We start from the raw sequence: 12,304 nt of genomic DNA on the forward strand, positions 1-12,304 counted from the left end.
CACACCACAAGGGATTATGGGGGTCATTAAATGACGACGATGATGATCAATCGTTGATCTTCTGATGTCAGGACAGACAGACTCCAGTCCATAATTTTGGAGTGTGGGATGAGGATCTGTAGCCCTCCAGATTTTGCAGTTCCCAGCAGCCTACGTTTTCCAATTAGGCGTCTTCCCCACCATCTATGGGGTCCACTGCTCATCCTGTTAGCCTAACGCTTCCCAACTCTCGATAAATTACCCGAAGTTGGGCCGAAGTGGTTTTTCTTCGTGTAACCACATGCAGACCCATTTCCCAATTGGGACATTTAAACTGGCTTGACCGGTACAACATTCGAAAACCTCCCCAAAATATTCCTGTGGCATCCCGAAAATCGATGACCGTTCGTTCAGCTACCATTCCAACTTAACGGCGTGGCTGAAGACAGGGCCCTATAAACCAGGGTGTCAAACTTGATTTTATCGAGGGCCACATCAGGTTGTGTTTGACCTGGGGCGGGGGCGTGGCCAGTTAATGTCACTCGTGTCGAGTGCTCTGCCAGCGAAAACAGGCTCCCGAGCTCCGTTTTTGGCTGCGACAGCCTCTCACACCGAAAACGGAGCTCAAGAGGACCACCCACAATCCTCCCGAGCTCCATTTTCGCTGGCAGAGGCAACAAGGGCTGGTCCTTTTGCTGTTTTCAGGGTGGCCCTGTGGGCCAGATCTAAGCACCACATGGGCCAGATCCGGGCCCCAGGCCTTGAACTGGACACCACCACTATAAACAGTTCTTGAAGTTTCACTTTCGGTTTCACTTTCACTTTCTCATAAGTGGTTCTGCGTGAAGAAAGAAAGCACTGGGATACACACAACGTGTGTGGTGACCCCAGGTGACCTCACACCTGGGCCTTACTTAGGAATTCCCTCTGGGCTTAACTTAAACAGGGATAAATGGGCACCCACCCCACCCTCCCTTTCTCGTTCAAAGGTGTGCTACCGTATCCTGATGCAGCTCTGCGGCCAATATGGGGAACCGATACTCTCCGTCCAGGTCATGCTGGAAATGAAACGGGCCGGGATAGTCCCCAACACCATTACCTACGGTTATTACAACAAGGTACTTCCGCTCCCACCTCCTCGTTTCTCCATTATTGTCACCTTCTCCTGTGTTTAGCGTGATTTTTGTAAGCAGATGTGAGTTCCCTGCCCCAGCTGCCATGCTGCGAGTTAAACCTGGGTTTCCCGTCCCACCTTCCTCTTTCGCCGTAGGCCATTTTGGAGTGCAAGTGGCCGTCCAGTAGCCAAGGTGGCCGTCTTCGCTGGGCCAAACTTCGGAACGTCGTCCTAGGGGCCGCCCAGTTCCGGCAACCCCTGCGCCAGCGCCAGCGCCAGCAGGAGGCAGAATCGCAGAGTCTCGGCGCTCCAGCAGGTATAGTTCTGAAAACAGGCAAGGCTCAATTTATACCCCATCCAGCACATAACCTCCCTAGCCGAAAGGTTTTAAGATGGGCGGACTACAACTCCCAGAATTCCCCAACCAGCATGCTTTAAAATGGGTGGGTTATAATTCCCAGAATTCCCCAGCCAGCATGCTTTAAGGTGGTTGGACTTCTACAGCCTGAAAAACTCCTTTTCCACCCGTTATGCAGCTGGGGGCTATGCTGTCTCTTATCTAATTATAATAATTAACAGCAGCACAGATAAACACGATGCATCTCTCAAAGGGAAGTGGGGCTTCCTCTGTTTGTTTGTTACCGGCAGACAGCAAAGAGGCCAAACCCCCCAAATATCAGCCCCGCACTGGCCTTCAGCGGCAGACAACCTGGTCCGGGAGCAGCTTACGAGAGAATCTACAACCCACTTCGCTCACGAAGAGTGGCAGCCTGAATTTTTCCAAGCAGGACATGCCGCCGAGCACAATCCTGGGTGAGTCCGAATTCAAGAGGAGGAAGGGATTTCGTTCTCCCAACAGGTGTGGAAAATCAGGTTTCAATTTTAAAATCTTGCTTGCAGCAGGGAAAATATTGGGCAGCCCCAAAACTGAAAGCAATAATACGCTATCGACGCTTCCTCCCTGGCTGCGCGGTGCACGGGACGGGCCCGGGAGCTCAGAGGGCAGCAGTCTTTCAGACATCAGCAGTTTCTTGACGGACGAGAGTGACCGGTTAACGTTGAGCAGCGTGGAGACTGGACAACAAGAGGGAGCTACTCCTGGGTCAGGCCAGACTGCTGAAAACCGTCGCCTGGGAAGCACCCCTCGCCGGAGTCTGACCGCCAAACTTCAGCAGTTTCTATCCCCCATCAAACGACCGTCTCTGAAGCACGGTTCCAGTGGGGAGGTCTCCCATGGGCGCAGCGGATCTGAGCACCGAGAACACTCCTCTCGCCAGAGTCCGCTGGAGGGACATTTGCTGCTCCCCCCGGAGCGTCCAAGATCCACAGCCTCGGAGGTCAGTATTCCTGTGCGGAACGAATCTTCCCAATTCTTTCTCGCGATCCTTTTTCTCGACCTAACCCGCTCTTTCCTACCACAGAGTTCAGCCTCTCTGGGTAGCGAGTACGATCTCTCAGATACGTCCGTGTGTAGTTCCAACCTCCGGAAATCCAGCGATCGGTTGTCGGAGCCTCCGGCAGTTGAGGTATCTTTCCTGCTCGATCCGCCGTGTGCCCATCCGGGAGTCCTTGTCTCATTTTCCCTCACAGAACGATTATCCTGTCCTTTCAGGTGTTTCTTTCCAGTTGTTCGCGATGCCAGGCTTGCAACTCGCTGGTGTACGACGAAGAGGTGATGGCTGGGTGGAGTTCGGACGACTCCAACCTGAACACCACTTGCCCCTTTTGTGGACGTCTCTTCGTGCCCTTCCTCAGTATCGAGATCCAAGATTTCCAGATGGTTTCCCTCAGGTCCGAGCACCGATTATGCCTTCTTTGCTTAACCTCTGGCATCTTGATCTTACTCCTGACTGTTCCCCGACTGCCCGAGCGCCAGTGGACCATCCATGATCTCATCATCTCGCTTAGAGCTGTCACGGGTTGTTAGGTTTTGTATATCTGTGTGTGTGTGGCTAACGTACAAGCGTATGTTATGAAGAATTAGGTATGAAGAATTGGACAACGGGTTAATGCATTAACCAAGAATTAGAAAACGGGTTATGCATTGACCAAGTTAAACGTGTCATGAGAAGGAAGGCTTAAGTGCATGGGAAATGTTTTTTTACCGTCTGTTGTGTCTGCGTCCCCCGAGCCAGGCCTCCTGCCAGAAAGTGACTTGGAAAGTGAGGGGGAAGGGCCATCGGGACTTACCTCAGGAGCACCGGCTCCCCTGGTTCAGCTCCAGAAGCCAGAAGCAGGCCAGGTGGAAGAGATAATGAGGCCTCCTTCCCCTGACTCTTCCCCCCCAGGCCACGCCTCCAGACCCAGCTGATGGCAATCAGGCCTGGCTGGACCCTAGGTTTCGTAGGCAGGAGAAGAGGGAACAACAGAAGCAAGGGTGGGGCAGGCCTAGGAAGTGCTGAGTCATGGAGCCACACCCCACAAGATATAAAAGGCAGTGAGCACTGCTGTGTCTCTTCGTAGCTGGCAAATCCACTGATTAAGAGCTGAAGTTTGTTTCTGAGTGACTCACCAGCGTCGTGGAAGATAACGGAGGCTCTTGGCAGATGCTGGCTATTCTGCTGCCAGAGCTGATAGTGCCGGCTAATTAAGCCATCACTCGGACGGAGGCGAGGGAAGAGACAACACCGTCTCTGTAACTTGGCTCACTTGCTTGAGCCATCTGCACCCTGTTCAAAGATGTTCATTCTCTTTTAGCAACGCTGACGTTTCTGACACGAGTTCAGTGTCTTCGGATTGGCCGCGGGACAGCGAAGCCCCCGTGCCAGGCGGCCAGGGCCCGGTGCTCAGTGATCGGTCCCAGTGCCTCCTGCTGGATGAGGCAGAACCGGATCCGCGGCGGAAATCCAGGAACGGGTCCCTATGCAACGGCTTCAGCGAATCCCCGGTACGGATTTCTACGTCTTTCCTCGCTCGGAACCGACAAGAGTTAGGATAGGCAAATACAAATGGTGTTTCTGGTTCATGGGCTTCATTTCTGAAGGAAGGGTAGCAAACAAGCAGTTTCTAACAAGTAGGTGCCTATCCTGGCCGTCCTTTTGAGCATTAAGTTTCTAGTCCTCGTGGAGGGGGAGTGCATGCAGCGAGATTGGAGCCTCAGGGGAGCCTCAGGGGAGATGAGAAAAGCAGAGGATGCAGAATAGAAGAGGAATAGAAACTATTTAACTCATTCAGCGACGGTTCGAGCTTACGACGGGGCTGAATGAATGGTAGCTACAGCCCGACTTTGAACTTAACAGCCATTGTGACATCGTACAGTCACGTGACTCTTTGCAGACTTCCCTGCCAGCTTCCCACAAGCCAAATCATTGGGGAAGCCTGTAGGAAGTCGAAGGTTGCAGCTGCAGGAGGTCCTCACTTATATGACCCTCCACCGTTTAAAGACAACCGGGACTTCTGGAACTGCCATTGCTAAACAGCATGTGGGCCTAACAACAGGAGCTTCTGGCCCCACGAGTAGCGTCATTAAATGAGGATTATGAAAAAGAATTAGAATTGGAACGCAGCGTAACTGGATCCTTCTTTCCAGAGTCTGAGACTACAACTCCTATATTCCTGGGGATTGTCTGGGGCTGATGGGGAATTAGAACCCTTCCTTTTTCTCCCAGCTGCCTCAGGGTCCTGCCGCCCACGTGGAACAGCTGGCGTTTGCCTACCTCAGCCCCCTGGTCCTGCGTAAGGAGCTGGAGACCCTCCTGGAAAATGAGGGAGCCGTCTTCTTATCTCAACCTGAGCTGGTGGACAACCATCCCATCATTTACTGGAACTTGGTGTGGTATTTCCAACGGTTGGGCCTCTGCAGCGGCCTGCCTCAGCTGCTCCTGGCTTCCAAGCATGTCCAGGCAGCCTCCCAGGTAACACATCCCTCCTACGCACAACGACCCTGCGAGGAAGGCGAGGGTATAGGAGGAAACCTCCAGAACATCCCAGAAGAAAAGAGAATTGGGGTGTAGGTCCATCTCGGGGGGATTTTGAAGAAAAGCCAACTCTTTTTTGAGTATGGCTTTTTTGCGGGAGGCAAGGGGCTGGACTGGATGACCTTGAGGGGTCCTTTCCCACACACTTCTCCTCAAAACAGAACCAGCATCCCGAGGTGAAATCCTTAACCGGAATCCAGTGGATTTCAAACCTTCCATCAATGTTTATCCATCTTGGGAACTTTTAAGGCAGGCGGACTTTTAACTCCCAGAATTCCCCGGTAGGCCAGGGAATTCTGGGAATTGAAGTTTACCTGCCTTAAAAGCTCCCAAAATTGGGAAACTCAGCCGTTCTGCTTTCTTTTCTTTTCCCAGGCACCGACTCCGGAGGGCCCTTTCGTCAACGTACGCTTGCTCTGGGACGTGCTGAGTTCCGATCCTGACAGCTTTCCCCCTCTCTACATTCTCTGGAGGCTGCACGGTATGTGCCAGAAAAGTCAGGATTTTTGGCGCACAGTCCTTTTGGATAGGGATTTATTGGACTCTTCTCTGGTCAACCTCCATGGACCCTCCCGGGACGAAAAACGTCCCTCGGTGGTCGCCAAAATGGCGTGAACGATTTGCGGAGATCTTGATGTGTTTGGCTGACTGTAATAGGCAGAGATGGGCATCGGTGCCGTCCGGTCCTTGGACAGCCACGTGTGTGAATGGAGGGGACATTCCGGGTTTTTATGCCAGTCTTCTCCTTTTCCCAGGCCAGATTCCCACACGGTTGCAAAATTGGCGCAAGCATAACCACCCGTTCTCGCTCTCCTTCCTGGAAGCGGTCATTAATTATCTTGGCCTGGGCGAGGTCCACAAAGCCATTGTCCTCTTCGTAGAAAAGGTGGCAGGCTATGCCAACTCCGGGCTGCTGCAGAGGTAGGCTTTCTTCTCTCGTCCCGGGGTTCAGCCCAGTGGTGGGTTTCAAATTTTTTTACTACCGGTTCTGTGGGTGTGGCTTGGTGGGCGTGGCAGGGGAAGGATACTGTAAAATCCCCATTCCCTCCCCACTCCAGGGGAAGGATACTGCCAAATCCCCATTTCCTCTTGATCAGCTGGGACTCTGGAGGCGGAGAATAGATGGGGGCAGGGGCCAATCAGAATTTTTATTACCGGTTCTCCAAACTACTCAAAATTTCCGCTACCGGTTCTCCAGAACTGGTCAGAACCTGCTGAAACCCCACCTCTGGTCCAGCCTCTTCCCCAAAAACAGAGTCGATAGCAGGATGCGGGGGGGGGGGGAGAGAGGAGGCATGAAATTGAAGGCAGAAATTTTCAGCCTCTTTTAACGAATTCATTTATTTACATTTATTTACATGTCGTATCTTTTAAACCATCCCTTTCCCTCCCAGCGGGGCTCCAGGTACTATACAATATAACTAAAAAAAACAATGCATAAAAATTTAACGGTAAAATTAAGTTAGGGTTAAACGTTTCAAAATTATAGAATGACATCAATGAAACATCGCGGGGTGGGGGGGAATCCTAAAATGGACATTTAATGTTGGATTATTATACGTGGGAGTGGGACGTAGTACTCTTCACTGGTCCATAATTTCCCAAATTTTGGCTTTTGAGGGGGAAAACAGCTTTCTCAAGAGCATCTACGCCAATGTGGACAATGGTTCCGTCTTTTCTCTTCGTTTCAGGAGTGTTTATCGTGAATTTTTGTTCCTGAAAATAGCCGCGCTGGGCAGGGACCGTGTGGACATCGGTAAGAAGTTGGAGGGAGATGGACAACGGGGTTGAAGGTGGGGGGGGGCAGACACATCCTTATAGTTGGAGGGATGGGAGGAGGATGGCCGCATTGTAGCATTTTGGGGATCTGTCTCTTTGGGGCTTTTGGTTGGGCTGCCTCCTTGAGGATTAGCACCTTGGTTGTGCCCAGTGTGATTCATAAAATGGGGGGGAGGCAACCATTTTTCAACCTTTCTGGCCACAGTCGCTAAGTGGATCATCGCCATTTAAGTGAGTTGTGTGTTCTTTACCCCATTGACTTCACTGGTCAGGAGGTCGCGAAAAAGTGGGTAATCGTGTAAGCCCCAGGGACCGCGAAAAATATGAGTTTGTTTGCCAAGCGTCCGAAAAAACGGCCGTCAATCGCTTTTTTCAGGGCTGTTGTAACTTTGAATCAGGCGTGAAATGCTACCGGGTCAGACCGGTTCACCCGAACCTGTAGTTTAAAAAAAAAAGCTACCGTTTCAGGTGAACCGGTAGTAGTAAAAAAAAATAAAAATGCTACCGGTTCGGGCGACCCGGTATTTCCAACGATCAGCTGTGCCGCACAATTTATATTCGCTAGAAAGCAGGAAATCCTGCGTCTGCACGCGCGAAGTGAACCGGTAACAGACTTCAGAGCATTTCACCCCTGCTTTGAGCGGTCGCTAAATGAAACGTATCCCCCTTTCCCCCACCCACCCCCATTTCTCTCTCCACAGCCGAATTTGACAAGAAGTACAAATCGGCCTTTTCGAAGCTGGCCAACAGCATGGGGAAAGAGCCCCTCAGGCAGCAGAGGGCCCAGCCCCTCACCACCAAGGCCATCGATTGCCGGAAGAGTTTCGGGGCCAACCTGGAATGCTAGCGGGAGGGGGGGGTCCAGTTCCCCCCCCCACAACCCATTCATCTCTCCTTTTGCTGCTGTTGCTGCTGCCTGGGACAAAAAAAACAAAACCCAAGGATGAAACTGGAGCTGATACCAAATTTGGGGAGGGGGCGCACAGCCGAGCTCCCTAGGCTGTTTCCAGCACCCCTGGGCCCTTTAGGGTGGGCGAGGGGCACAGGGGGTCCCAAGACGGAGACAGGGGACCCTTCCTTTCCACCCGTGTTGCAAGAAATTGAGAGGAGAGGGATTCCTGGCCCAGCTCTGCACTTTGCACATGCCTAGGAGCTCAGGCTCCCACACACATAGACACCCCAAATCTCTTTCTCCCGCCCCCTCCTCAAATCTGGTTCTTCGCCCCCCCCCCCCGTAAATGTCTATTTTTTGTGCAGTGTCCGAATTGGGGGCGGGCGGGGCACAGTTATGCCCCGCCCACCCGGTGAAAGGACACCGCCCCTTGAGTCGCCCCGCCCACTCCTCTCTCTCCCACCTCTCCCAATTCATTAGGGGGAGGGGTTTAATTGGGACGGGCGCTGCCCCGCCCCTCCCGCCGGAAGTGGTCTCGCTTTTGTGTTTTTTGTTTTTAGTATTATTTTTACCGTCAGTGTTACAAGACAAGAAAAAGGGGGGGGGGGGAGAAACATAAAACGGAAAAGAAGCTATTTTGTAAATTTATTTATTACAGAGCCCCTCCCTCTGTTGCTCCCTCGTCCTCCCCCCTCCCCCTTTTGTGGCACGTAACTGTAAGGGCGCCCCGTCGCGGAAAGTCCGGGGGGGGGGCGCCATCTTTCTGTTCATTCCAAGGGTGTTGGGAACCCCCCCCCCCGGGTGAGGGGTTTTCTCACACCCCCCCCATCCCACCTCGGGGCTCAGTCCGAGCAATATGGACCCCAGCCCCTTGTTGCCGTGTTTCTGTTTAACTGTTTGAATGGGGTTTTTTTCTGTTGTTGTTTTTTTTTGTTCCCAACGTTCCCTTCATCCTGTAAATAAAAATAAGGCCTCTGTATTTTCCTTCCGGCGTCTTGTCTCCTGTTTCATGATGGAAAGAGGGTTTCTGAGAACGTGCAGAAGGGCTTCCTCGTCTGGGCTGAGGCTATGGTTCAGTTCCCAGCTTTTATAATCATCCTCTTTTAACGACCCTATAATCCCTTGCAAGGTGGAGTCTGGGCAACTGAATGGAGCTGAGTGTTGACTGGCCGGATGCTTTTCCTATCCCCAGGGCGGAGTTTTGTTCAGCAGATAATATTCTCAGTGTTCCCCCAAGAGAGAAATATCTGCCTCTACCTAGGATCGAACTCACAGCCTCCTGATTGTGAGGCGAGAGCTCTACCTCTAAAGTGGATTCGCACCAGATTTGGGCGATAAAGAGGACAATGCTGGAAGAATCCGAGAGGGCCTTGGAGGTCATCTAGTCTCAACGGTCCCCAACCTTTGCGGCTTGGTGCAAGAGGGGAATCGGGCTTCCGACGTCCAAATTTTTCCACAGCATTTCCATCACTAAGCAAGGCAGTTTTTAAGTTAGTTACGTCTTCCTTCCCCCCCCCCCCGAGGTTGTTAAGCGAATCACTGCAGACATTAAATGAATCTGGCTTTTCTGTGGGAAGCCAGCCGAAGTCACCGACAGCAACGTGACGATGCTGCCACTGTCATGAATGCGTGCCGGTTTCCAAGCGACCAATTTTTGATCCCGTGACTACAGGGATGCCACAAGCGTCGTAAGTGTGAGGAGCGGCCACATGTCGCTTGTTTGGGTACCATTCAGTGCCGGGAAGGAAACCCGTCAATGGCAGCTCCTTTGGCAATTTTCCCGCACAAACCACGGTTTGCGCAAGCCGACATGGTTCCTAGCCAATGGGAGGGTTCCAGATTTGCACAAACCCAGCCAAATGGTGGCTTACTCAATTAACCATGATGGATGAAACCAATCATAGATGCAAGCCACGTTTGGCCCTCTCTTTAAGCAAGCCATGGTCTGTCTGTTGCTAATCCGAACCATGCAAAGGCATCTTAGGACTTGTGCAAGCCAGGAGGCAACACAAACCACGATGTATTTTGGGGGCTCAATTATTGCACATTTTTATTAAGAGGGATTATTTTTTTCCCCTCCCTATTCAAAGCAAAGCAAGACAAGCCTACGGTGGCCGCCGAGGGCCGGAATAAGTAAAAAAAAAAACGCCCAGGGGCGCCTCCAGACGCCTCTTCCCCCTCCCGCCGACACATCTTCCATGAGGCCGAGTACCCGGATGTGGCGGCTTAATATTAAAAAAAAAAAAAAAAAGGAGGGGGTTGCGCTCCGCGGAGGGACGCTCCGGCGCTGCTGGTTGGCCTCGCCCGACGCCACTCACCCGCTGGCTGGAGCCAATGGCAGCCCTCCCCCGGCCCCCCGTGCGCCTCCCTCGCCGCTCCATTGGTCGCTGGGCACGTCGCTCCCGCGCGATACCCAACCGCCGTCGTCGCTGGCGTCCCGGAAGGCGGGCCTCGGCCGGCGGGGCCCGCCGCCCAATCAAACGCATTGTTTGTGGTGGGTGCCGGCTCCGGCGGCGGCGGCGGAGGTGTCGGTGTCGCTGCTGGTGGCGCCGCGTCTGCTGTCCGCCGCCCGGCCCCCTCCCTGCGCCCTCCGCCGCCGCCGCCGCCGCCGCCCTCCCGCTCGGCCTGAGGGGCCGCCGACGCCGCCAGGTGAGTAGAACCCGGAGGGGGCGGGGCCGGCGCTTGATTGACAGCTCGGTGGCCTATGGGGATCCCCGCTGGCCCCGGGGGCGCCTCAAACCTTGGAGTGGGGGCTGTCAATCAAAACTTGGGGTGGGGGCCAAATTAAGGGTGCACTGCATTTCCATCCTGCCCCTCCCTCTCCAGGAGACCCCTCTGCTTTTGGGGCGGGGGTCCCTTGTGGAGGTGGAAGAGAAGCAGCCTCCCATAGAGATTGACAGGGGTTCCATTCGACATCCTTTCCCCCCTCGTTTGTCTGCGCCCCTCCCACTTTTAAGAAAGGCCCTTTGGCTTTTGGGGCGGGGAGAAATAAGTGGGGATCTTTCCTCCCCTGCTTTTATGGGGGTCTTTGTTGCCAGATGTGGGGGAAGGAAGCTTTGGGGGCTGTTGATCTTGGGTTGGGGGTTTCAGGAGGAGGGAAAAATGGGGGCAGCCTCTGGATTTGGGGTTGGGGGGCGTCTATGGATCAGGCATATGGGTCTGGGGTCGTGTTGTTTTGTCTGGGTTTTTTTTTGGTTTTTTTTTAAGAGATGCATCCATCCATCCATTCATTCATTCATTCCTCCCTTGGTTCATTCCTGCCATTTCTGCCTTCCTGCTTGCAAAAATCTTTGCATTGGCGGGGGTATCTCACACATACACACACACACAAGGGGCCAATGCAACCTGGGTTGGGTGAGGGGGGGGGTCCTCGGGAGAGCCACTGGCCGGCTGGAGTTTGGGGGGGTGCCCACGGGAAGCTTCTTCAGGGCGCCAAGGGACTCTCGGAGACGAAGCTGTGATTGCTATCTCTTAAATTAAAAGGATTGTTGGGGATTGTCTTTTCTTGGGCGCCTTGCCCTGGGTGGAGGCGGCATCCTTGTCAGGGCCTCTAAAATCATGCGGGGGGGGTGGTCATTTTTTTAGGCAGGGAAATTTGGGGGGGAGGGGGCGTCTCCGCCCTTGGGACCCTTCCGCCCGGTAATATATTTACCAGACACCCCCCCCTTCCAGTTGCTGGTTCTATTAGTGAGCAAGCAAATATTGAGGGGCAGGTTATCAAAAGGCTTGATATATTTTTTTTCCTTGATGTTCTTTAGAAAAGGGGAGGGGGCGAGATTATTTTTTTTTCCGCCCCAGGTTGAGAGGCTCAGTTTGGAAAGAAGCCGTGAGTACCAAAGGGGTCCAAAATCAATTCTGCGGAGCTGAGAGGCAGTGGATTATATGGGGGGGGGGCGGGGGTCTCTCAGATCAAAGCGATGGGGGGGGGAGGAGAGACCTGTCTGAGATGGAGAAGAAAACTAGGCCTCCTAGAGCAGAAAGTCCTTCCCCTAGATAGGTCACAGTGCCAGCCTGGACCAAAGAGGCCGCCTTGGCAGAGAGAGGAACAACCTCTCAACAGCCATGCTGGATGTCAGAAGAGATATGGGGGTTCGGGGAGGTCCCCCCAAGAGTAAAGAGCCTAGAGAGTAGCAGGAGGGGGGGCAGAGACCCCGTTGTCTCAGGGATGCCCATCATCTCATGTTGCATGTATCCCTAACCCCTCTTATTTGGGGGTGTCAGACGTCAGAAGAGATATGGGGGTTCGGGGAGGTCCCCACAGAAGTGAAGAGCCTAGAGTGGAATCGGGGTGGGGTGGGGGTTGAGACCCCGCTGTCTCAGGGATGCCCATCATCTCGTTGCATTTATCCCTGCGCCCTCTTATTTGGGGGTGTCAGACGTCAGAAGAGATATGGGGGTTCGGGGAGGTCCCCCCAGAAGTGAAGCCCAGAGAAGAACAGCAGGGGGGGAGATACCCCACTGTCTCAAGGATTCCCATCATCTCAACATGAAGTGTTGCCTTTATCCCTACTCCCCCCTCCCCTCTTACTTGGGGGTGACAGAACCCCTAAATTGGGGAAGGAAGGGGGTGTCCGTCTCCCTTTTGCTTTGCCAAGCCGGACACTCAAGGGGGCCGTGGGGCCT

The 12,304-nt window shown here is 53.4% G+C and overlaps 2 protein-coding genes across 4 annotated transcripts in view; both read left to right on the forward strand.

Annotated features, from left to right (window-relative positions):
- DENND4B (DENN domain containing 4B) overlaps window positions 1–8,665 on the forward strand; it is a 29,926-nt gene extending 21,261 nt beyond the window's left edge. For both annotated transcript variants that reach the window (XM_058160455.1, XM_058160454.1), the window contains exons 17-28: window positions 969–1,097; window positions 1,250–1,409; window positions 1,742–1,906; window positions 1,994–2,430; window positions 2,515–2,619; window positions 2,706–2,884; window positions 3,791–3,980; window positions 4,702–4,947; window positions 5,386–5,491; window positions 5,766–5,931; window positions 6,702–6,766; window positions 7,491–8,665. In XM_058160455.1, coding sequence (XP_058016438.1) covers window positions 969–1,097; window positions 1,250–1,409; window positions 1,742–1,906; window positions 1,994–2,430; window positions 2,515–2,619; window positions 2,706–2,884; window positions 3,791–3,980; window positions 4,702–4,947; window positions 5,386–5,491; window positions 5,766–5,931; window positions 6,702–6,766; window positions 7,491–7,636 — 2,094 coding nt within the window. In that variant the 3' untranslated portion in view covers window positions 7,637–8,665. The remainder of the gene's footprint in view (window positions 1–968; window positions 1,098–1,249; window positions 1,410–1,741; window positions 1,907–1,993; window positions 2,431–2,514; window positions 2,620–2,705; window positions 2,885–3,790; window positions 3,981–4,701; window positions 4,948–5,385; window positions 5,492–5,765; window positions 5,932–6,701; window positions 6,767–7,490) is intronic.
- A 1,522-nt stretch (window positions 8,666–10,187) lies between these two features.
- Window positions 10,188–12,304, forward strand: part of GATAD2B (GATA zinc finger domain containing 2B) — a 31,811-nt gene continuing 29,694 nt past the window's right edge. For both annotated transcript variants that reach the window (XM_058160423.1, XM_058160427.1), the window contains exon 1: window positions 10,188–10,330. The gene's annotated coding sequence lies outside the window, so the exon portion shown is untranslated. The remainder of the gene's footprint in view (window positions 10,331–12,304) is intronic.

The sequence above is a fragment of the Ahaetulla prasina genome, chromosome 17 (genome assembly GCF_028640845.1).
Source record: "Ahaetulla prasina isolate Xishuangbanna chromosome 17, ASM2864084v1, whole genome shotgun sequence".
In the NCBI taxonomy this organism is placed as follows: domain Eukaryota; kingdom Metazoa; phylum Chordata; class Lepidosauria; order Squamata; family Colubridae; genus Ahaetulla; species Ahaetulla prasina.